This window comes from Camarhynchus parvulus, chromosome 1A (assembly GCF_901933205.1).
Source record: "Camarhynchus parvulus chromosome 1A, STF_HiC, whole genome shotgun sequence".
Taxonomy (NCBI): domain Eukaryota; kingdom Metazoa; phylum Chordata; class Aves; order Passeriformes; family Thraupidae; genus Camarhynchus; species Camarhynchus parvulus.
The window spans coordinates 12901176-12927322 of NC_044586.1; the positions used below are offsets into that span (position 1 = coordinate 12901176).

Here is a 26147-nt window from a genome sequence, read left to right on the forward strand (position 1 = left end):
CAGTTGTCTTTGTACTTTTTTCATTTCTTAATCATGAAGTCCCTTGGAAATTCATAACACAATCACTTTTTCCTCTCGTACGTATCAACAAGGCTAAGGAAATAAAAAGTTCCTATTACCTCTGGATTCATGGAACTCCAGCGTAACATGTGCATCAAATCCAAGACTGAAGTAATTATTGAAGACATTGAGGGGAAGCTGTAATTAGATAATAAAGAGACATTGAAATGTGAATGGAACATTTCTCAACACACCAGGGTTTAACTATTTAAATTTGGCTCATCATGGAAACCTACAAAGAACCAAAGCGGAACATGTCAGGGAAATGTAAGCAGAAGGTTGCTCTGAAGGTTAGTAATGCTGGTGGAAAATAATCAGATACAAGAGCCCAAAGAACACAAATAGACCTACAGTGCTTTATGATCATATGTGTATCTTTGTTAACACATCAGAGGGTTCCTTATGTTGTCATTTAGACTCCCCATAAGGCTGCACCACTTAACTAATCACCAACACAAAGATTTTCAAAGGTTTTGCTGGCTCCTCAAGCTCAGCATGGCAAATGAAGCTCCAGCTGTGTTCTTCTCACTCCATATATAACCTGGAGCAAGCCAAGTCCCAAAGAAGCCCTAATCCTATTGAGGACCCATGAAGCAGGCAGGCACACATCTGGCCTCTTCTTTGTTTCACACACCCAGTAGGGCTGTAGAGAGGCAACTGTAGCATCCAATAGATAAGCTGGAAATTATAACTGAGAAGAAGAAAATGGCTCACAGAATCGGGAGGCTTTTTTAGTTTTGTAGTACTTTCAACATCTCCAGTCCAAATGATAAATTACTATGTGATTTCCTTGCAAAAATTTTCCCATTCTTCAACTACCAAGATACACTAGTGGAGATTACATGGAGAGCCACATAGAAAGAAGTTAAATACAAAAATACACTACACCTTGCTGTAAAGTAGGAAACAGCTGGTATCCATTAGCAAAATCCTAAGGAATTAAATTTTACATCCTCTTTTTAGTTTTGTCTAATTGGGGATTGGATGGCAGTTTTCCCGCAACTAGAGAAAAGCAACAATGACCTTTCTGATAAAATGCTAGGGATTTTTTCCCAGAGTTTAATCTTTGATATAAATGTTCAATGCCAGGGTGTTTCAAACACCAAATAAACGCCTTTCAGTGGAATCACTGACATATGAAAAGAATCAAAGGGAGAGATGCAAATAAAAAATTTAAAAGTTGCAGAACTCCCCACCCATGCTGCTTAAAGTGTAACCCAAAGAAGTTCATAAGAATTCTGTGGCTCCCATGGGAAAAAGCAGGCTCTAACCTTACGTGCCCCATCTTCCAGCTCATCCTGGGGCAAATCAGGGTTGCGCTCAACCTGGAGATTCCAACGGTCCAGCTGGACAATGGTTCCATCTTCTACATGGCACAGGATCTTAGACACTGGCTCATCTGTGTAACCCTGACAGCAGAGTGACCAGAGTATCAGCCATGGATCGTGAAAAAAAATCAAGTTACCAATTACAAACTTCCCTCCTTTCACACATGCCCAAAACCCTCGATAAATTTTCAATCAAGCATTTTAATAAGTGACTATTGAGTCTAGGGCAGGCAAAGTAAGGCCATAAGGAGAGGAATTAAAAGAATATCTGCCTTTCCTGGAATAAGCCCAGCGCTGTAGTAAAGGATAAACAAAGAGAAAGTTTAAATTATGCTTAAATTAGAAGCCTGTTTACTGTCCTTGTTACTTGGCCTGAAATACCAGATGCACCTACATACACTTCTATTGCAACAACAGCATTAGTAATTCAAAATCCCAGACTGCAAATTGAAGCAAACCATTCTGCCAGAGTGAAACAAACCTTGGACACAGCCCTGCCTGCTATTTTAGCCAAAAGTAAATTCCACCCTGCCGAACTAAATCTGAGCAGCAAGTTGAGAACCCCACATAAAGGTACCCCAGCCAGTCCTTACCCCACCCCAGTTGAGGGTGCGGGCAAGGTCGTTCCCAGTGCCAAGTGGAAGGACAGCCACAGGAGGTGGGGGGCTGAGTTGCAGCTCATCGAGGATGGACAGGATCCAGCCCACCTATAAAAAGGAAAATTAGGAGAACCTTTAGGAATGTTATAGGCAAAAAGACATATTTTGATCATATATTCTTTTTTACAGAGAAGAGCACGTAAAGGAAATCTAGAAATGAATGAAGAATAATATGGACAATTCAAGGTAATTTTTTTTCAGTTACCATTGTGTCAAAAGAAACTCAACCTTTGACAAACAGTATGAAAGAAAATGAGAGACACATTAAAACAGCATGGTGTCTCAGAACTTGTCCTGCCAAGCATGAACTTGCTCACAAGTCTCCCTCTCCCATACAAGAGACCTTAGTCCTGTCCAGTACAAGGCATTATATCTATATCTATCTATCTATATATTTATATACAAAATATACAGATATACACACACACACATACCTAATAAAAGAATAAAAGACTAGACCAAAACGCAGATTACAGCTCAGGGGTGGAGGCTTTGAATTGGAAGAGTGAATCTGTCTCTTTCGTATCCTAAGCTATTAGTTATTTCAGAGAGCTATTTCTTCTATCTTTCTTTTGGACTACATAAAGCTTTCAAACAGAAATCTAGCCAGAAGGAACAAATTACTGTAAATCATTTTGTTCTCATTAAATGATAATTTTCAAAAGGGACAAAGAATTTTTGCTAAAGAAGTTATCAAACTTTTGATGACTGAAATTCTTGCTGCAGAAACAGAGGAGTCTTCCTTAAACTACTTGTCACTTATAAAAAAAAAAAAGTGAAGAACCTGTGCTGCATTTTTAGATAAAGAATTAATAAAAATTACCAGAAGATTTTTTTCTTGTTGCCCGTTTTCAAAGATGCAGCTTCTACTGCAAATGTGAGCTTTTAAATAGGACAGAAAGCCTAAATCCTGACTACAGCTGGATTGAATTTTGCTTGTCCCAGCTAATATTACTGTGATTTCAAAGATATTCTCAATCCAAACCAGAGTAGCTTCACAAAAGGCACCCAGTATAACATGGTCATCAGGAAAAATAGCTGGAGGTTGAAGAACTGCAGAGGAGGTGGCCTGATAAATACAGAAACCACCATGCTATTTAGTATTCTAGGGTATTTCTTTCTCCAAGTCTCTTCGAAATAAATTTAATTTTGCACAAATGGCATTTATCAGACAGCTATTTATCATAACCAATTGTCCAATTATTAAAGCATTCATCTGGGATATGATCCCCTTACTTCAGTTCATTGTCTGACAACAGACATCTCAAGTACTTACAGCTCTCATGACCTTGGATGTCACCAAAAATACTGAGGTCTTTAAAGGGCTTTCAGAGGTAAGTAATCCTCTCTCTTTCAAAATATCTATATTTCTGCACTGATAACAGGAGACAGAATGAAAAGTCAAGATAACATCAGTAGGGCCAGGACTTCTTAAAGAAGTTGGTCATTGTCTTATCCACACATCTGTGCTTCAGCCCACTGCTACAGGTAACATCAAAATACCCACCACTTTTGTAAATGCTTTTAACTGATGAACAAATTGCCATTTATAAGCACAATGTTGCTATTTAACTTGAGGTCACTTCTAAACCTTGTACATTAGTTGCACAATCCAGGATGACACGTGCTATCAATTTCCCTGTAAACAGATAGCTCCTGACTACTTTGAAAGGAAAGCTTTCCACTTCCGCCCTGAAGTGACAATGGAAAAGTTACTATAAAGTTCTGATTCACCTCAATAATGAGAGGTAACATCTGGTCTCATTGCATATTCATTAAGTCCATTTGAGCCAGATTTTTCATTTCTAGATGTAATGGCTTTGGGAATAACTAGATATTAATTTGTTTCAAACTGAGCAGCAGCAGAGGTAACAGTGGAGTGCTGCTCATACTAATGAGAAGGTGCTGCCACCTCTCGCACAGTGCAGCAAAGGGAAATAGGATGGGCTGATTTAATGTAGCTGTATTCTTTTCTCTTTTAATATCTTAATGATAATCTTTTTTCCCCTTTCCTCAGATGGGAAAGAAAACAGATGGAAATACTTTTTTGCAGCTGATGCCTCCAGCTAAAGGACTGCCTTTCATGTTTAAAGGAAAAGTTCATCAGTCAGTAACAGTCATGTCTTGCTTCTCACGTACCAGCAAGGCAGTGGTCTTATCACAGATTTTTTTTCTTCATTCTTGCAGGGGACACATTGATATTAATATCCCTACCCCTGGGGTGTTAAAAGAACACAAAAAAGCTGCAAAAATCTCCCCAGAAGTTCAAGCCAAGGTGAATTAAGAGAGGGGATTCAGCTCTCTACAAAATAAACCAACCACATCTCCATGCCCTAAACATCTATATAGATATGTTCTGTCCAATCACTGCATCTTGTGAGTAGTAATGCATTTTCCTTATCATACTTACTACTAAAATTGCCATCAAATGCATGCTGAAGAACTGAGCCCCTAGCAATTAAAGGTCAGTTTTTCAACTGTATTAGCATTCAGTGTCACAGACTGAGATTTTAAATATTTTGAAGTACTGGAAAGAGATTGCAGTTATAACTCCATTACCACTCATGACCTTCAGACCATGAGCTGCAGAGTTTTTCTCCAAATGAAGGTGCACAAACCCTTTCAAGACCTGACCCCATTCACTTATCCAGGAACACAGAAATTGTCTTGTAAAGAAAAGTATTGAACCTGGATCTGCCAGGGTCTAGCAGGAAGGAGCAGAAATTAAGATATAATGGCTCCCAGACACTAAGTTAACCCTCAGACCTAATGTATATAATGACAGGAGACCAGCAGAGTTATTTTTTATTCCTTTTAAGCTGTACAAAATATTTATGCATAAAGGAAAGCAAGCTTTGGACATGAGAACCTGGCCTTATATCTTCACAGACCAGACCACACAGAAAACTGAAAAACAAATATCAGATTTCACAAGTGTAAGATATGTTGTCTCTCCGTGCCTCTGCAGGCAGGGTGAGGTGGGAAACCCACCACTGTGAGGAGTTTAATCCCTTGGCCAAAGACCATGGCACTGCCAGGTCCCTGCCACCTACCGTCCCATCCCCGCCACACGCCAGGATCCGCAGGTTCGGCACTTTTCTGTACAGCTCCAGCCTGCCCAGGGAGGAGAAGGGAGGAAAAAGGAGAAAAATGTAAGAACAGCAATGCAGACATTTTTAATGCATTTTGCTGAGTGACAGTGTAACCACCACTTACTGCATTTTCAAATATTCATTACTAAGAATATGAGTAGAGGTGGAAATGCAAAACCACTAGGATGTGAAATGAGGCCTTCCTCCATGTCAGGCAGCACCTCCTGACAAGTGTTTGATCACTTTAGCATCTTCCCAGATTTTCAAATTCCCTCTAGGGAGGTCAAAATCTTTCATATTTCTCTTACCCTAAAGTAAACAAATTTAAACACTGAGGTTTTAAAACAATATTTAATGTTCCTCATCATGACTTGTTGAGCTACCGTTTCTGAGTCTTGTATAATGTGACAGCTTCTTCAACTAGTATTTTAACACCACAGAAGGCAAGAATATGTAATAGAGTTCTTTCTCTGGATATGTGATCTAAATATCAACAGGAGAGACCAAAAAAAGCACCCATTGAAGTCCTGCTTCTTCAGTTGCACCCTTCAGAAAGCCATAATGAAATATTTTCTAATGAAGGTGGGGACATTCACATCTAGACAGCTGAATGACCAGAGGAACTAACGCTCCTTTTCCCCATTATACAGCTCTGAAAAACATATGTCTAACTTAAAACTTCTAAACATCATGAGAGAAGAGCAGTGCAGGTGCTTCTGCAGGAAAATAAAAAGCTTGGGTGCCTTGAATAGGAAACACTTGGACTGCTCTTCTACAGGCAAATATTTGATTTTATATTATTACTGTAAAATAGTTATAATAATATCATTTACAAAAACATACAAAGCAGATCTACAAATGAAAGTAGTTCTGAACAGATGGTTAAGAAAAGGCAGTATGCCCATGTCAAGTACCACAGAAGGATGGTTTCTCAGCCCTTGGCAGCAAAAATCAGCCCTTTAAAGAGAGGTACTCTCTCCCTTGGAAGAGGTTTGGACTTCAATTATTGTCTGGCTAAGCTGAGTTAGTTACTCAGTGAGCAGGGACAGTTGCACTGTGCTATGGTGTCACAGGCTGGAGGCAGCCTCTGCCTGCTGGAATGCTCATTCATTAGGGAATGGTCAGGCATTGGGATCCTCAGTGAGCCTTGGAGCCATCTGGACCTACCTCTATCTGGACATGGAGGCAGTTCCTGACCTCTTCTCACAAAAGCCCTCACTGCAGCCCTTCCTCTGTGGCATTCACATTTTCTGGGGAAATCCCTTCCCCCAGGATTTTTCTCCTGGGAAGCTGAGAAGCCTCAGAGAAAAAGCAAAACAAATTCTTTTCTCATTTGCTTCTCCTGTGTTGTGCTCATGTGTGGAATGTGTTTGCAGATTGTTTACCCACAGGTGATTGTTTCATTGGTTTCCGCTGTGAGTTGTTTTCACTCATTGGCCAATCAGGGCCAAGCTGTGTCATGACTCTAGAGAGAGTCTCGAGTTTTCATTATCTTGTTAGCCTTCTGTCTGTATGCTTTCTGTATTCTTTAGTATCATTTAGTATAGTATTCTTTAATATAATATAGAATCTTAAAATAATAAACTAGCCTTCTGAGAACATGGAGTCAGATTCATCATTCCTTCCTTCATCAGGGCACCCTGCAAATAGAATATTCCCCTTTCTACCATACCCTGGATATGTAAACCTCACACAGTCAGTAATGCAGCCAAGTTGGATCTTTTCCTGTTTTCCTGACCAGACCAGAAATAGGGTGCCCAGCAATGAGGGCTCAAGTACTTACGCATCTCTCGGCCCTTCCTGAGAGAGATCAAAGACCTGGCGTGGATTCAGATACCACATAAACATTTGGAGAACCTTGGTGCCCTGGCAAGAAAGAAAAATCAAAGGAAGGGAAGTTATGAGCAGTTTAATGATTACTGGAAATAATAGTGTGCATTATTCACTGTATTTCAACTGCTTTTCTTTTTTTCTGTGCTTTATAAAGCCAACATAAAACAAGAAGACAAACTAGAAAGTGGCATAGCAAATGACTGCTCTGTAGGATAGCAGTCCAGGACGAGGTGCACATGCAGGCATATAGACCAATTCCAACAACACAGATCACTAATGGTCCATAAGAACAGGCAGTTGGGGTCAGACCAAAGGTTCATCTCCCACAGCAACCTGTTCTCCTGCTTCTCACCACCTGCAACAAGAAGAAACTTCTGTTATCCCACCTCACCCTCATCCATGACAGAAGAAGTTGAACCAGATTGTAGCCAAAATCTCCATCACATTGAACAGTGTGCTGCCCAATGCCCAAGCAATGACAGTGACCTCCACCATCATCATGATGATCAATCATCATTGTAACCTCTTCCATCTAATGAAGCAGGAGTCAAGGATTTTGTGAGGTACAGCTGCCCCAATGGTCCCTCACTCTATGCAGTGTGGCCAGCCCACCATCTAAAGGTATAATTTCTGTTTTCTCAAACTCTGAGGTTCATATTCCCACTCAAATCCCTTCCTTCACGTTCTGCCCACACATAAAGTGACAGGATCTCTTACTAGTAGCAGGGAGCTAAGAACTCTGTGGGCTGAACTTGTACTCTAACTCAAGAATGCCTTTCAGACATGGCCTGAGGGTACACATCAGGAATTTGCCATAGCTCTCCCTTCCTAGGGATGGCTCTTCTGCCTGACACCTTCCCTGCTCTTCCCAAGAATAGCAGTCACAGTACCTAGGAAAAGGTATAAGAACAGAAAAAATGAATGGGATGTTTGCCATAGGTCCTCCAGTCTCAGCTGTGTGCAGTTCATAGAACTCTTGAACCAGAGGGAGGTACAGGACTTCACATTTTTTCAGTTGCAAATATCTCCTCCAGCCCATGTAAATGTTTAGCATCCACAACATCCTAATGGAAGGAGTTTTTCACTGAACTACAGACTGTAAAAAGAACCAGCTTTTTCCTTTTGTTTTGAATTTGATATCCTCTCTAATTCTAATGGAGGAGAAAATGAGCAGTGCCTATACTACTCTCCATGCTCTATAGGCCTCTGTTGTATCTTACACCAGTCTTTCCTATTACAAGGCCCTGTTTATGGAAAGGCACTCCAACTATTTGATATTCAAAAAGTGGCAGAACCAGGGAAATATTCACTTGGGTAAGCATTCATTCCAAGAATCCTAAGGAAGAAGTCTGCTGCATTTTAGTCACTGCAACTTGGTCTCTGTGGTACAAGACCACTAATGATTTTTCTTAGATGTCGTAGGAATATGTCATTTCACATTCAGTAATTTCAACAAGCCTTTCCTAGCAAAGTTAACCACTCTTTGGATAAAGCCTAAAGGCTTCACTGGAAACCTAAATTCCCTGTGAAAAGATGAAATCTTCTGAAAAATTCCAAACTGTCATTTTAGATTCCTTTCAAGAATCTGAAGATAGGAGTACAGCCACTCAAATATTCAAATATCCATTCCAGTCATCCAACTCTAGTGAAGAAGAAAGGCCATTCCACAGCAAGGACCTCTTCTGAGGAAGGTCTTCAGGCTTCTTCGGGCAGAGAGTCCTTTCTATCTGACTGGCCAAGAAATAGAGCCATGTGCACAAACCCTGCTGTTAAACTTAAACTTCACAATCCAGACCCAGCTGATAGTCTTACCTGATTCCCTCCACTTTTTGGATTGACAAAAACCAGCAGTGGCTTCATGAGCGGAGAGGAGATAGGTTTTATCACAAAAGGCCGGCCTTTGTTATCCTGAGAAACAGAAGCAAGAAACAGCTTCAGTACGAGGGATGCAAGATTCTTTGGCATAGCACACACAGAAGACCCAACCTAGCTCTGGCAAAACTACTTCAGGTACTGGAAATAGTACAGCCATGTCAATGCGGTGCCCAGTTAGAGCAATTTATACAGCTGAAACAACTGAATAAAATAAGGGGAAAATATCATCTGAGGGTAGTTTACAACTATTTCAAAATTATTTTGAGATTACTCCTGACCCTGTTCCCCACAATTATTCACACAACACTGGTAATGTGTCAGAGACAGTGCTATTTCTAATAGAGACAGTGTTATTTCTAATACAAACAGTCTTTCCAAAGGAAAACAGAATGAGATAAGTTAGTTTTTCCATTAATTCCATCTAACATACAAGTTGCATAAGTACTTATTTGCAGACAATCTGCTCTCAAATTCCTGGCCTTACTGCCTTCCCACCTTTGAAAAAATGCCACAGATCCAACATGACACATCCTTGGGAAAACTATTTGCGTCCCTACTCCCCAGCCCCTGCAGGACACCCCAGAGCCCAGTAATGAGGGCACTGTCCTGGGCTTTTATAGACACAGATTCCAGTTTCTGGTCTGCGGGTCTCCCACCATAAAAGAAAAGACTTGAACCAGAGAGCCCTGGCTAGGCAGGGGTGAGTCTCTCTCCACCTGTCCCGTGAGGCTGCTTGTCTATATAATTAATCCACTAGGGAGGATATGGAAGCAAGGTTTTCTATAGACATATGGAAATAAACCAATAGATAATAAACTGCTTTCTCTCTCTGTGGTCCAATTTTAATACGAGATCCCCTGAAGAAGACATCCAAAAACAGATCACATCTGGACCACAGTCTTGCATGAGGGCACTCACCATGGGTTTCACAACCCCAGTTTCACACCCCTGTTCTGCTTAGTGGAAAAAAAGGGTGTGAGCTGAGTGTCTTACATCCCAAGGGAGCATACCTTCTTTAAGGTGATGGTCCTTCTGACACAGTGTGGTACATTGTTTCTTGAAAAAAATCAACTCAGAAAATAAAACTTTTCATACGAATTTTATCTCTTCTAATAACAAATTCAATATCATGGAATTTCCCAGGGGAAAAACACATTAAACAGTTCAGTGGAAAAAAAAGGAAAAAAAAGCCCAAAAACTTTTAAGTCTGTGTTTAGACATTCAAACAAAAGGAGCATGATATCCAAAGCACTTGAATACCTACATCGTTTCCTCTTTTGCTGGCTTTTCTTTTAAAGGACGTTCTCTTCTTTCGCCTTGTTGAAGTCTTTAAGGAGTTCTACATCAAAAGAAAAAAGAATACATGAAAAGCAAAACAAAATTTAGAAGACAGGCCCAGAGAGAGCCCCTTTACGAAGCTCTTCCATGCATGTCCACTTGGAGAATGATAAGAGTATCTGGCACATGCTCGAGATTTAAATTACATGCGCTGCATGCTTTACACTTCCACACCACCGTTTATGGAGAAAGCCACACACGGAGACCAGACTGGTGCTTTGGAACTGGAAACTTTCCCACGCTGTGAGGGGGGAAAAAAGATCAGATGCTCCCATAGACTCACATAACACCACATGTTGTACCTGCCAACCCTCCCAAAAGGGGTAGGAGACGCCCGTTTCCCCTTCGGGGCTCCAGTCTCCTGCCCAATCAGGCTCGTCTCCTGGTATGGAGACCACCTGCATAAAGATGTAATAAAAAAACATGATAAATAAGGTATTTTTCATGTTTTTTTGTTTTTTTTTTTTTTAGGAAAGAAAACAACAAGTTTTAGCTCTGGCAACCATTATGACTCAACATAACGTAGGCCACCATGGTATATGATGCTGGCACCATAGAGTCAGTTCCAGCCTATCAAGAAACTTGTGCAATCATCTGCTAAGGAACAAACTGAATTGCTGATTTTTGAGGATTTAAGTAGAGAAGGTGTTTGTTGGCTGATTTTTTTCTTGTGTTTTTAAATAATAATACCACTTAACTACATAGGAAAAAATGTACACGTGCATGTATTTCTGCAGAACCTATTAAAATAAAACTTATGTTAAGGCTATTCTCCAGGCAGATGACAGTCTGCTCAGTGACACAGAGCAAAAAGGTGTTCTGGTGTGATAAGAACAGTAAAAAGGGGAATTTTATTATATTTTTTAATTTATTTTAATTCACTAATTGAAGTTATACCTGCAGGAAATCCTAACCATTTCCAAAATTTAAATTTTGTCTTGTGGGAAATGCTCCAAATATTTTTGCAGTATTTCAACTTCTAGTCTAACCATCACCAGGAAACAAAGTAGCATGAGGAATTAGAAGAAAGTTCATGGATTTTTTTTTCCTGGTTATAAGAAGGAAAGCAAGATTCACTCAGCTCATCTGAAAGTTCTCTTCTGTCCTGACCTTGATCAGATGTGTACCACTAAACAAGTAGAGATGATCAAATTTGTAAAAAGTAATGTTTATTCTTAATCCTGCTCGCTATCCTACATCAACAGGAATAGCTACTAGGTCTTGTTTAATACTCATCAACCACTTTCAGAATTTCAAGACTTGAGTATGACACGCCAGATGCACAAGTTAATGCTTCCACATCTTTGAGAAGAAAAACTAGCAGCTATCTAACTAAAATACCTAAAGGCATTGCCCTCTATCACACAGACAAAGAGAAGCCTGGCATGGAGCACAAGGTCCCAAGTTCTCAGCATTCCTGGAGAAGGAAATAGTCATGCCTTATTGCTTACTGAAAATACTTAAGACAGCTCTGGAGAGCAATTTCAGGAATTTGCCCTTTTAAACCATAGTTTGAGAAACCACCTAAAGAAGTGTTCATAAGTTCATAATCTTCCCTATGCTGATACAAAGTGATCTTGAAAGCGTGATAAACCATAAAGACTGCACTGAGTACCAAGGGCATCAGCAATCCCATCTGAATGGTCTTGTGCTGCCCTACCTCAGTAGTCACACACAATAGTGACTGCAGGCAAAAGCCTTGATGTCAACAGAAAGTTATGGGGGCATTACATTCACAGCTGCCTCCCATGGGGGCCTTAGCCCAGTTCCTCAGGCATTCTCTGAAGGATTCTCCCTGGATTTGGGCAAAACACAGGTCAGAGAGGAGATCTAGTCTATCCACACTCATGTTAGCAGCGTGCTGAAAGCTCACACACATGACAAGGGTAAAGACAGCTCTGTAAAACCCTGACTAAATAGAAAAGAATAATTTAAAGAATGATTAAATGTAGTTGTCATTAAATCCCACTATAATGGGGATTATATTCCCACAATGGAATGGGAAAATGCATTCAACTATATTAAGGAAACAGTTTAAGGCTAAGCCTCCATTCATGGTTATAACCATTTTCATTTCCATACTCAAAAAGGCACTAAATGTTGCATCTCTACAATGTTATTTCACCTCTTTTTTTTTTATTTTTTCAAACATGCCTACACCTATAGTGTCAACAGAACCTAAAGCTTTGCTGCAGTAATTGCAACCTCGTGTCCATAGCAGATGAACTGCAAAAAGCTGCTTAGACATACACAGGAGTTTTTTGCAAACATGCAGCAGAGTAACAGCCAAAGAGAATCAGCAGTCTTTGCACAGTGAGGTGAAGAAATGGATACATAAGATCTTGTTCACAGAACAAGGTAATGAGTGTTTTGTAAACAAATAATGTTATTTAGCAAGGTACTTGATAGCAAAGCATACCTTTAAATGGGCACAATAAGTAAATCCTAACTTCCCTCTAGAGAGGAAACCTCTCCTTTGTGGATGTCAGTTTGTCCATCTTCAAAAGAGATTTTTCATATTATTGAATGGTCAGTATAGCTCTCAGAAAGCTTAGGTAGATGAACAGAGTAATTGGAGTCCTTGTACGGTTTTGGATGGTGTGAAGGCCATGGCCTACCTCAGATAAACCCAATGAAATCTTTCAATCTTTTCCCTTACAACATTTCATCCTCAGTTTTCAAAGGCTTTTTGCACACTGATTTTCAAATTACTTCAATAACAAACAGTGTCTGGGAAGGTCAATCTTTACCATCTTCTGGTCGCTGGCTGTGCTCCGCAATTGAGGAAATATAGAAATAAACCCAGAAATGTAAGTGTTCACTAGAACTAGTTCACTAGTCCTCAAAGGAGGAGAAGAAAACACCAATTTACTCACCTTGAACAGAAAAACCTTGGAATTTTAGTTACTGCCTTTGTCTTCCCAAACAGAAGACAGACTAAATCAGTAAATCCATCAGTCAGATCCTCCTTATCATCTACTTTTCTCCCACAACACAAGCATATATCAAGTCCAGTGCCAGAGATAACACCACTTTGGCTACCAAACCTCACCTATAATAAAATACCACCAGTCAACAAGGGTGACCTGCTTCACAAACTAGGAGGTGGAATTGTTTGGAACTCCAGGAAAGCAGAGCTGGTATCAAAGCACTGCTAACAATACAGAAATACTGGAAATCAGTAGAAAAGTTACAGAAGTGGCTCACATTACAGATAACATGGAAGAGGTATTGGAGTTTTCCATTCATGTAAGGCAGTCACTACACACAGGGCTACCACCAATTCCAAAACTGTTTGAACCATACCGAATATTCTTCATCTTTAAATCGGTTGCTTATAAGAAGCAAAAGCTCCCCATTTAGGCCATAGATGTCAGCATAAATTTGTTTTTCACCAATTACATCATGATGCTTGACTAGCCCAACATTGTTGGTAAGGAGACACAGAGTGTGGTCTTTGTGCAAGCCTAATATTTGAAAGGTGGTGACCCATGTTGTACAAAAATAAGCATGGAAAACCATTTTTGTGGCAGTCAAAAAATAAAAAAAATTTAAAACAGGGCAAGGTTTTGCTACAAAATGCCATCTTATTTACTTCCAGGAAACCACAAACAAACAGGATGCAGGCACCACTTAGATCAATTTTGTATGAGCAGGGAGTTCAGTTCAGGAATTGTCTATGACCAATGTAAGTAGTTAATTAGAGCTGAGGAAATATTTTATACCCAAAAAACTTCTAGCCATATTTATTCTGACTGTGAAATATCTGAAAAACACATTGTTGGTTACACATTCATTTTTTTTAATGTGAAATTACATCATTTTGTAAATATTGTGTTTGTACTCTCATATCAAGTGATGTGAATATTTCATAGTGTTTACCAAATATTTCAATAGGGTGAAGAGGGTCATACTACATAGAAGTAGAGCTGGCCAGAAACAGCAGGAGAGGAAAAATATTTACTAAGCAAACAATAAATAAGAAAACAAGACTTCTGCCAAAAAATCTGAAAACACATCCAAAAGATGCATCACTATTTTCTAAAGTAATGATTTTCCCATAACTCCAGTGGGTGCTATTAGGAAGCCTCATGGAAATGCACCCACTGTCTGTGTTAAATACAATTTTGATCTATTTGATGCTGCAGCTACTCAAGATAAGGTTTTGCATGCTACTGACCATGAATTTCAAGGACTAGAGATGTGATTGCAAGTTAATAATCAAGCACTTTCTCTGTGTTCATGACTCAGGCACACAAAGCTAACAGCTACTTTCTTTTGGCTTAACATTTTAAGCCTTTATTTAAAAGATATTTGTAAATTATAATTACCTAAATTAGATTTATTTTTTAATTTGAAGTTTAAAAAAAATGGACAAGCAAGCAAATTCTCCACAAATATTGCAGGGAAGATATACCCTGTTTTGGGCAAAAGCCAAATCAAAAGCAAATTACACATCAGGGTTTGGTGGGGGTTTTGTTTGGGGTTTCCCGCCCCCCCTTTTTACTAAAAAAATTAAGTAAAATAAAAATTAAAAGAACAGAAGAAACGCTTCTTTTAGTAAGGTCAAACATGGATACATCTGTCAAACACCACACAGTTGCTGAAAATTAGCCAAGAATATTAAGTCTCTGCCAAGGACTCAAACATTCCTCAACAAAAGAAGAAAAAGTATTTCTCCAGAGGAGACTGAGAAAAAAGAGTGTGGGGAAAATCTACAAATGGCAAAAAAGTCTTTTTTCTCAGAGCGGAGGTGGCTAGGAATTTTGCAATGCCTCTCTTGGCCTAAAGGAGAAACAGAAGCCTCTGGTTGATTTTTTTGGTAACTCTATCCATGTATTTCCTCTAGCCCTTGCCCTTAACGACAAGCTTCCTACTCATGCCCAAATCTGTCACATCCCTAAACTGGAACTAAAGGCAGTGTCACAATTTAGGCCTTTTTCTGGTTTCATGGACTACTTCTGTCCTAGTGCCTTGGCTACAGCCTGAACTTAGCTTCTTCTTGACAGACAGAAGGCAGAGTCAAAAAGTCCAGGTCACTTCCTAAGGATGGACTGAAATTAAGAATATTATTCTGAAATAAAAAAAAATTAACCAGCATCTCTGACTCCTTGATATGTCAGCATTTGTTTCTTTCAGCTCAACTTGGAGTAAAATCAGACTTTCAAAGAAAAAATTATTCTTGCATGATGTGAACCCCCTTTTAATTTCTGACCAGCTCTCTTTTGGATATCTTTTTTCCTGGTTGTGTTCAGCAGTGAATTTCCCTCTCCAAGACCTACCACATCCATCACAAAAGCTTTGAAGTCCAATGCCTGTTATGCGCAACAATGAGTGTGTGGGTATGTTTACTGCTGAATGTGCAAGCCCTGGTGCAATAAGACCTGATTCTTTACATGTCCATTAAAGGCAAATTCAGAGGGATGCCAGTCCAGACACAGCCAATTCTTACTGCAGTTCAAGGGAATGTTTGTGAAGATTTTCCCTATATTTTCTCAGCTCTATTTAATGAAACATGCTTGACTGCCTACCACACAAGGGATGTCTTGCAGTATGCTTGCTGAACTCACAGGAACAACTCTGAGCTGAATCAGCTCAGAATGAGTCATATTTGTTGTTAATCATCCCAAACAGGGAAATTCACTGAAGGACTTCATGGAGGGGAAGGAGGATACAGGTTCATAACCACCATGGATGTATGCTGGGTTTCAGGGAGGCAGGGTTGAACAAGCATGCCTTGGTGAAGGAGGACCAAGCAGAGAAGCCAGGCTGGCCCTGCACAGCCAGACAGCTTCAGAAACAGACATCAGCATGCAGTTACCTGAGGTTTCTTCACCTTAATGATCCAGGTGGGAGGCACAATGACAGCAGCATGAGCCCCCAGGGAACATGGCTCCTCAATGTGATGTAGCATGAAACAGGTGACTTTGTTATGAAACTGGAAGAGAGGGAAAGAGTAGAGTCAAGAAAGACATAAGAGAAGCCTGGAGAAGAAGAAGAGGGTGATGGTACCAAAACTGGAGCAATATTCCTAACGCCATCATCTTCAAATCCTTCAACATATGGAGATTTAGGACATGTAACTAAAGATTATCTTCCTAGGCCATGTCTTCTTAGAAAAAAAAATTAAAATAAAGACACAAACAAAAACAAACAAACAAACAAAGACAAACAAACAAAAGCACCAAACCAACAAACAAAAAAACCCACAATCACTCCTAGTTAAACCCAGTCTCCTGAAGTATTTTCCACTTACCGCCAGCTTGCACCAGGAACAACTGATGGCCACAATCTCTTTACTATGGAAGGAGAATTTCTGCTGAAAGCCCTAGAATAACCAGGGAGAAAAAAAAAACCATTAAATTCCTCTTGACTATAAGAAAATATATATCTCTAACTCTAGCCAGGTGAGTGTGTTAGGCAAGCAGATTTTTGGGGGACAAAACAATTACAGGGGGTAATAGAGAAGGTTCCTCCACTGGGGTATATTCACAAAATTCTTTTAAAAGAATTTTTGCAAAATTTTTCATTTTTCTTTAAATTTTTTTGTAGTTAAAAGCAATGGAAGAAATAGAGAAGAAATCTCTATTTTAATTTTTCATGGATTTCTATAGACTTGAAAGTTTCAGATTTTCTGTTGAGCAAAGTGTTCTGTCATTGCAGTCTTGTTTGTTTTAAATATACACAAGAATTTGAATCTCCCTTTTTTTACTACAGAGTAGAATTACCTTTTTTTTTATGACAGAACAAAATTAACTACAATATCTCTCTGGGAATGTTCTGTCAAGGAAATGAAGTAATTAAGTTTATAATTTTATTGAACTGACTCAAATTAAAATCTTTCCAGTAAGTTCCAAAAAAAAACCCGTATGACTTGATTCAGATCTCTGTAGCAGGCAGGGACAGGCGTTTCACAAGATATCGGGATGTCACGCGGAGATGCAGAAACCTCTCTCCCCCCTCTGTCCCCGATAACAATCACCCTTGGAATGTAGCCAAACTTGTACCCCCTCTAACATAGAAATACCAGTAACTTTCCACTCCTTGCTAAGCATCGTACGACCCCCTTCCTGACGTAGAGAAGCCCTATCTATAAAACCCCCCGAACTGTAACATTAAAGGCCTTTGACCGTCCACCACATTGGTGTCTGCGTGTGTCACTGGCCCGAGTGACCCATGAGGGAGTTGGGTTGCCGTGCTGTATTCTTTGAAACCAGGTCACCCCTTACCGCTATAGATCTCATAATTTAAAAAATTATTTCTTTGCATTTTTAAAGCAAGAAAAGCCCATCCCAACCACAAAATGCAATTTTATTCTCCTAGAGGGGAGCTTCTTTCTGTAGAATGCAGTATGACTTTGCTGTAAATTCTAAGGTTGGAAAAGACAATTGGGTCATATATATCCTTCTACAGGCAATACAGGCAACAAAAAATAAGATACAGTCTGTAATTTTGAGCTGAGTTAAAGGTTATTTTAGTCAGAGAAAAAAAAATTATTTGGGTTGGTGGCTGGAGAGATGGAAAGTCCACAATTTCAGTGAACAGTTTGTCAGTTGTCTTTACTGCTTAGATTTCAGATTTGCAGTTGGTTGGATCCTTTATTCACAGCCTTCCATTAATCCTCTGTCTCTGTAAGTAGCCCATCACCACCCAGAATTTTCTAATTCCATCTCTCTACCAAGTGATGAATCTATGAGCCCATTTTCTTTTCAACAAGCTGAGAAATACCTAAATCTCCTATATGCTGGAAAATGCCCAAGACCCAATGCAAAAAAAAAAAAAAAAAAAGTTATAAACTGATTTAGTAGCATCTAACAGGTCATTGCCTCACTGCTTCTGTTATTAAAGTCCTTCTTCCCCTGCAGGACAAATGAGCCTATTAGTGCTCAGTGAAATGAAAAGGTCGAGCACACCAAGAAGAAGAATTAAATAAACAACCAAAAAAAAAAAAAACAAACCATGCAGAGATGCCTTGGTCTTCTGAAGTGAGGGACTGAGCTACAATCTGTCTATAGAGGGTGGCTGAGGACAATTCTATTGATACTCAGAAAAGGAGGAGGCTCTACCTGCCTACCCAGAATACAGAACTACATCTTGCAGCTTCATCTACAGGTGTCACCAGCATGTACTCAAACCAGTTTGCCACGCGGACCTTGTCACCAAGACCAACTCCTGAAAAGGCTTGTGTCACCTCTGACTAGACTTCTGGGGCTTTGTTTCAATACCTCCCCTCATGCCTCAGGGTTTACATTCAGAGAAATTCAAAGAGTAGAATTTTCATAATGATGGTGATTTGGCATGTTCAGGTTTAGCAATGGAGTGTAGTGAAGCGGCTTAACAAAGACAAGCTGGCCAGACACTTCTGGCTGGGCACATCTTGTCTGCCATTCAGTGTGAGCATGAGAACAGTAACTGTGAAACAAGTGCTGGAACAGAGGTCTGACACTGGACAAAACACTCTTTCCTCATTTACTTACTCTAGTGCTTCACAATGTTTCTAACAAATCTCATTCCTCCTTGTTCCAAAGTGCATTACAATAAAAAATAATTATTTCAGTCCCTCATGGGCACAAAGTGTTTTGGTTTTTTCTGCTTCGTAACATCAATGGGAAAACTCTTCTCTCCCAAAATCTCCAAAAATAAAAGTCTAAATTCAGTACATTAATTCCACAGCCCATCAGCCGTGCATTTTAAACATATGGACTGAGCAGCTTGTCTGGTTCTGGATGGATCATTTTTCATTTATTTACTAAGTCATTTGGCTTTTAGGGAGTCATTAGAGAAAATTATACAGCAATAAAAACATATTAATGATAAGTAGCAATAAACCACCACTTTCCTTCCTCAAGTTGCTTTACGAATGCGAGCTAATTCTTTCTAAGGATAGACGTTTCAGGTAAGATGGCATTTCTTTGAAAGCTAGCTTCACAAATAAAGCAATTAATAAAATAAACCATATACTGTCACAGGGAGATTCAGCAGGGACTATTGGACTGAAACATAGGAATCCTCCTTATTTCACTAGAAATCATATTTTCTGCCTTCTCTGAATGAGAAGAAGCACTGAATTGCAGATGTCTTCAATCATGCAAGGAGTCTTCTAACTCAATTTCAAATTTGGGGCAGAAAATGAAGTTCACTTTTCTGAGACTATCAGGCTAACAGTATGATTAGCATTGATTCTCCAGCAACCAATCCCTCCACAACACATGAAACCCCATGTTGTGAGCTGCTCCTGTAGAAATAAACAGTTGTGCACAGCAGAAAAAATGTACTTTGTAGGAAGAGTGCCTGAATGGCCACAAAACCAATTTATGTTGGTAATCCAACCTGTCTGAATAGTCTGGATTAAAGTACAAACAAACATAGACACCTGTGCACCAAAGACAGCTCATAGGGATTACTAGTTCTGATATGTTATATTTATATTCACAGAAGTATTATTGATTGCTGAAAACTATTTTCACACCACTGTTAGGGCTACTAATAATTTTTGCAAGTATTTTCCTACAAAAGATTTTCTCTTTTTAGTGCTCTCAGAGATACCCTAATGCAGCATAACTGTAGGAGAGGCAGGTATTGTTACAACTTGAATACAGACTGCAACAGAAGCACTTGGATGGTGATCTCTGCTAAAATAACAAAGAACTAGAATGGCCTTCCAAGCACTAGAAATTTCAGTTTTAACTTTACATTCAGCCCTGCATCAATCCACAGGCCTTTAAAGTGACACCAGTGATAGAGACACTGTAGGCACACACTGCATCTGTGTGGAAGACACCCCACTCTGGACACCACAGAAGGTTAAAGAAAGAGTGTTTGTTTAGTATCAAGGTCCAAAATGTGCTCTCAGTCTCAGAAAACCCCTCAGCCACTGCTAACTGGAAGCATATTAGAAAAAGATTCCTTTTCGTTCATCCTTAAGCTTCTATACTGCACATAGCTATAAAATGGATGCTGGACCACATGGTCTGAGCATTTTATGTCATATTATAGAAAGAAAAAAATTATCCTGATTTCTCTGATTATCTCAGCTAACAAATAGCTGACAGCTACAAAACTGTCTTTTTTTTCCCATGTCTTCAAGAGAAAGAAAAGAATTCTTAAACATCATGAATGGTGTGGATGCCATGGGTTGGGAACTCTTAATTACCATCCCTTCAAACACAGCAGCTATGAAGGATTAGGAAAAAGACCTAATGTGTGACAGGTTTGAAACAAGCAAAAGTCGTTCTTCTCATAGCATGTAGTTAAGTTCAGGAATTTCTTGCTAAAGGGTGTTGTAAATGCTACAACTTTACATGAAGTCAAGGTTCAACAGGGCAAGACCAGAGGAAAGATTATTGTAGATTGTTAACTATAAAGGCATGATTTCTGGAAATTCATGAGATAGAAATAGTTTTCTTGGTTACACTGCACATTCCAGGCCCACTTCCCTGGTACCAATTTCTCTATATAGTACTTCAGCAATAAATCAGTGAAATCACCCTTGGGAAGAGTAAAAACCTAAAGCCTAGATGAGTTTCTGTAGTCCGTATTTGCACTAGCAATAATGTGTAACAGGGTAGCACAGGTTTTGTTAGTACTCAAGAGATTACCCACAAGCATTTTCAGATTATTTTACTTTGAATTAGCTGTAGTCTGGTCCTGTGGACTGAATTCCTACCAGTAACTGCAGACTGAACTTCCAATTAAATTTAATCTAAAAAGAATTCAGTTCATTTGTTACAAGACTGTCCCCCATGTGAACCATTGCAAGTGATGATAAAACATGGAAAATTTCTTTCAAACTGCGCTTCTGATCTAAGGTTGAACACTGACAGACCCCTGAGTATTCAATTTTTCAGGAAGTGCCAGCCGTGGCACATAATGGCACACAGAATATAAAGCCACAAGACTATGCTAAGGATATGGAGCACATTAATTCCTATCCACTTGCTTACGGTTTGAAGCATGAGATGGGTATATTCTGAAAACTTTCTTTATTTGAACTGTAATTAATGATCACTTAAATACTTAACCATCCCATTCCAGGCATGAGATAGGACTGTTATGCAACAATGAGATCTATCAGAATCCTTGAGTATTCTATGATTAATATTTTTTTATTGCTTTAAATCTACTGTCATTCTGTTTCGATGATAGTTTCCCTTTTCTTGCAAGACAAGAGAATAATAAAGGTGGCTCTTACTTGGAGGTTTCTGAAATGTTATAGTAGAGCACATGCATTTTGCTGTAATAGGAGACTGCTTGACCAATATAGATAACTAATTATTCTCATTATAATTTTCTCAATTTTTTTGTTTCCTGGCAAAAAAAACAACTCTACTACAACATACTTATGTTGTTCTTAACTGAATATTTCTTGTTTAAGGGGAAAACTGAGATTTTCTCTGAAGTTTTCTGTATTGTCTGTTTGATGGTTAGATTTGCAGACATATCAACCAAGGCTGCCCATGGGTACATACCCAGCACAAGTTTGGATATGATACCTGGTGAGTTCTCTCATTGCAAAATCAACTCCAAATGCCTGTAGGGGAGATCCAGGCCAAGAGGGCAGAGAAGGATGGCAAAGTCATACCCCAAGAACGCTGTGTGCAAACTGCCTTGCTGCACCATTGCTGCAAGGTACTTCCTATGTAAGGGCATCACATTTTTATTGCATGTCCTATTGGTAGCTGACAATCTGCATGAGTATCCAAACACAAATCTCATTTCCTCTGCCTGAAGCACTGTGCCATGGAGATGAGACATGGACTTCCTTACCATTTGTAAAGAGAAAGGCAGAAGTATAATATAGTGCTAAATAAAGGAAATTGAATCCTTATTAATTTAATTTTTAAATATCTCCCAATATATTTCGGGGGCTCATAATATTTCAGAAGAAAGACCTTCAGTAGTTAAAGTACTTCTTTCCCCTTTTTATAGTTTTTTAGAAATAAACTTTTACAATCTATGAAGCAAAAGAAATTTAAAGCAGTCTCTTGGAGGCTGCTGAGGCAGAAAGAAAGCAACAGCCTTTCTTTTCCAGGAGCCTAAAAAATAGGCCATCACAATTTTGGCACAGAGGACAGCACTGCAAGAACATCATATTAGTACAGGGTTAGCTTAGCAATTAAAAAGGCTCAAGGAGTCACAGCTTTCCTCCTCCTCACTTTCAGCAGCCAGTACACCACAACCTCCCAGGACAAATGATGTTCCCATTCCTGCAGATGCAGCTGCCTTTCTCTTCCCACGTAGGAATCAGAACTGTAATGCTCAACATCTCAGGCTTGTCATTAGCTATTAAAAGAGGCCAAGTGTTTGTGATCAAAAAAAAATGCAGTGACTAGAAGGACCTACTGGCTACCCTGAACTCCTAGAGTCCCCCGTGTTGTGCCTGTGCTGTGCAGGAAATCTCACCTTTCCACACTGCTTACATTTGCCCTCCTGCCTCCGCCGGTGCACCCAGTGGTGCCGCACAAAGTTCTGCAAACAAGGACAAAAAAGATGTGTTATAGGAGCATGGGCACCTTGCACTCAGTGGTACCCTCTATGTGGAATTTGTAAGGAAAAAGTCCCTTCAGCCAACAGAGTAATTCCTGGAGCAAAATGTACAGCAGGTACTGTAGAAAACCTCAAAAAGCACCAAAATTGTAGGAGGAATAAGGACAAGCTGATGTTTTGTTTATCTCATTGAAATAAGGCCAGAACTACTTCCTCAGTAGTCAGGTTTTTAAATATTTGACTTTATATTTGAGATAGTTCTAGAGAAAAAAAAAAGATTAAGAGAGAAGTAGTGAAAGAAGAGGAAAATAGTTTTTCAAAAAACAAAAATACTAGCTCAAAGGCCAAGAAGAAAAAAAATGTTACCAAAAAAAGGGGGAAAAGATAGAATAACTGAATGAGTGGGCAAAAGACAACAGAACAGTGAAATGGTTTTTGTCAGCATAAGTAATAGAGTGCTTCAGCTAGAATTCATTTCACATTTATTCTGGAGAGGGGAACATACTCCACTGGGAACCAATTCTCTAAGACTCCTCTCAATCTCAAAGCACTTCTGCATCTGCACACCAGGGGGACCAGCACACATGTCAAATGAAATTTGTCCATTACTTACTTCTCTTGGAGATCTGGAGCCTCCTTCTCGGAAAGTCGGTTTGCAGCGAAAATTAATCTGTCATTGAAATAAAACATTTAGAACTTAAAGTGAGCTGAAAGAAAAGTTATTCCAATATCCTGATCTAGGCTAGACTTCCAAAGTATTTATTACCTATTAAAATATTAGCTTCACTGGGTGAAAAAAGATACTTACCTGGATGTCAGAAAAATCTCTTCATACGCCATATTAATTCTCCTTGCTAGTCCTCTACAAAACCCCCATCTTCACTAATGGTATTGCTGCCTACTCAGCCCAAATATTTCAACTGCCTCCTCCTCCTTCTGGAAGGAAACTGCTTTATCTGTTTTGTTTCTCTGAAAATCATTTGCAAACAAGTACAGACTTCAGCATAGGTCTCAAAAGTCAGTAGATGACGGAAATTTCACTCTGTAAGACCTTTTTGCACATCCTGTACTTACGTCTTCATAAACAAAATCTGTAGAGAAGTTACCACTTACATAAAGAACCATGCAAATTCTCATAGATTGCTACTTTTTCCTTCGAGAAGGATGTTTGCATCCACTTCCACAACCACAAATCATTTGGGGATTGTTGTATTGCCTCATTCAGTGGTGTTGCCACTCTAAAGAGGACAACAGGAGATCTCATAAATTAAAAACATTTTGAGGAAGATGAAGAGAAAAAAAGTATTTAATAAACAAGAAGGTAGTCGTATGAGAAAAAAATTTTGAGAAAAAAATAACAATAGAAATAAGAACAAAGGGATTGTTCTTATTTTAGTGTGCTAAGAAAGGCAATGAAGAAGAGAGAGGCCTGCACAAAGTCTAAAGGATATGTGAAGTAAGGATGCACTAAATTAAACAAATTCAAGTTTGATTTGACTATCCTTCAAAGAATTAAACATTTGAAGACCATGCACAGCTATGCTTTTGTTACAAACGTAGAATGACCAAGCTTCTCCAAATTTAAATACAACCCTCCCCAAATAAATAAGTTCTTCCTTCATTTAATAGTTGCCTTCAAAATCATAGTTCTAGGGAGAAAAATAAAAATAATTATTTTTTAAAAGGCACACACAAAAAAAAAAGTAAGCAAAAAACCTAGTACATATAAAGAAATGAAAGGCATTGTAATATTAGTCTTCCATTGCTCTTCACCTGGAATTGCAATTTGTTATTTCACTGCTCAGCCATGGCAGGCAGGAAAGACCCAGCTTATATTTATTTTTCTTAAAATTAGCACCTTGGCAGAGAGGTTCAAGCAGAAGACTTATGTACTAGTTTTAAACTTTATCGACTTTGTAACAGCCCTCTGCCTAGAGGGGAATTTCATGGTCTCCAAAACAGCACAGAGAAGCTGGGTTTTATCTAAGTGCTCATTTTCTCTGGCTGGCAATGCCACCAACTCATTGGGCTTTGGAAAGTCAGCACTGCTGGTGATTAAGGAAATCATGAAAAATTCACTGGTAACATTTTGTGCTGAAAGCATGTGTTAATGTTAATTTCACTGTGGATAAAAGCATCGGGGGTGGAAATGGTACCTCTCCAACTTGGTATTATGGCAATCACTGTGGGATTTGTCAACATGAGTCCAAATACTTGGAAAGGAAAAAGCCCTTTCCTTATAGGGTTGCTGCTATAAATTTGTTATGCATCAGCTTGTTTGATGAAGAACAACATTGCTAAACATTTAAGAGTGAAAATGAAGCTCTAATGAAAGCAATGGGGAAATTCCCACACACATTTCTTTGCACATATCCCACCAGGACTGAAAAGGGTGGAGAGGAGATTTCTCTAGCACATTTTCAATTAGGCATAATGAAGACAAATCTCTGAGGGGAAGACTGAAGTCAGTGATAGATATTCTGTAGGTGCTTGGGTGTGATCAAGGATCCTTGAAGGAAATGAGAAGCAGAACATATGCTCACAGAAATAATGGTGGCATGAAGGAAAGGTTTGATATTTTCCATTTTACACACAAAAACTTGAATTCAGAAGTTTTGAAGAGAAAATAATATAGTCTAGTAAAGACAGGGGGGAAAGTTCACACTAGCATCTTATGCTGCACAGCTCATAATAAGTATAGCTGTCATACAATGAATTATGCTGGCTTTAGTTGGGGAATTGTAAAAGGCCTATTTTGTACATGACAGGATACTCCATCTTCAAGCTTCAATTTTTAATTTAGAAGCAGAGGCAATTTATTTTTTAAACATTAAAATTGTGAAAGCATTCTCTGTTTTTTTATTTGTTTGGTTTGGGGTTTTTTATGGTTCACAGGGTGCAAAGAAATATTATTAAAAAAAGGGTGGAATTTAAAGCCAAGTTTTGTTCACAAGTACATAATTAAAACAGCTGTGAAAACTTAATTTGGCACAGAGTGTTTTCCAGGCTGAAACCTCACTAAAAGAATTAAAAGCCTGTTGGCTAAATCAGGCTCCAGAAGATGGCAATGTCTCACCTTCTCTAGCTGCTCCATGCAGGCGTTGTGGACCACGATCTTGCAGGCAGCACACTTCCTCCGCAGGGCAGACTTCTGCAACAGCAAAGGGACAGTGTGTGTGTGGAGCTGAGCTATGCCCAGGGGGAAAACAAAGCCAGCTGAAAAACAGGAGATGTTTCGCTCCCTACGCTATACACTGTAATTTTTTTTCCCTCCTTTAGTGCTCTCAGTTGTGTAAAAAAAATTAATAAATAGATAGATAAATAAATAGATAAATAAATAAATAGATACATAAATAAATAAATAAGATCTGAAGCGTTTCTGGTTAAAACCTGAAGTTTTGTGAAAAAAAAGAGCCACAGCACTCCAGCTTGTGAACTAGAAGTGAAAGCCTTTAGCTAGGGGATCAGGTTAACAC

The 26147-nt window shown here is 39.1% G+C and overlaps 1 protein-coding gene across 2 annotated transcripts in view; it reads right to left on the minus strand.

The window, feature by feature from the left end:
• Positions 1 to 26147, minus strand: part of DGKI (diacylglycerol kinase iota) — a 200229-nt gene that overhangs the window by 86547 nt on the left and 87535 nt on the right. Inside the window, exons 4-15 of one of the 2 annotated variants that reach the window (XM_030960423.1) lie at positions 25748 to 25822; positions 23285 to 23341; positions 22588 to 22653; positions 16442 to 16513; positions 16007 to 16123; positions 10112 to 10186; positions 8785 to 8880; positions 6923 to 7005; positions 5101 to 5161; positions 1982 to 2095; positions 1332 to 1469; positions 120 to 198 (exon numbers count right to left, since the gene is read on the minus strand). In XM_030960423.1, the coding sequence (XP_030816283.1) occupies positions 120 to 198; positions 1332 to 1469; positions 1982 to 2095; positions 5101 to 5161; positions 6923 to 7005; positions 8785 to 8880; positions 10112 to 10186; positions 16007 to 16123; positions 16442 to 16513; positions 22588 to 22653; positions 23285 to 23341; positions 25748 to 25765 (976 nt within the window). In that variant the 5' untranslated portion in view covers positions 25766 to 25822. The remainder of the gene's footprint in view (positions 1 to 119; positions 199 to 1331; positions 1470 to 1981; positions 2096 to 5100; positions 5162 to 6922; positions 7006 to 8784; positions 8881 to 10111; positions 10187 to 16006; positions 16124 to 16441; positions 16514 to 22587; positions 22654 to 23284; positions 23342 to 25747; positions 25823 to 26147) is intronic. The other variant, XM_030960422.1, reaches the window with a different exon arrangement.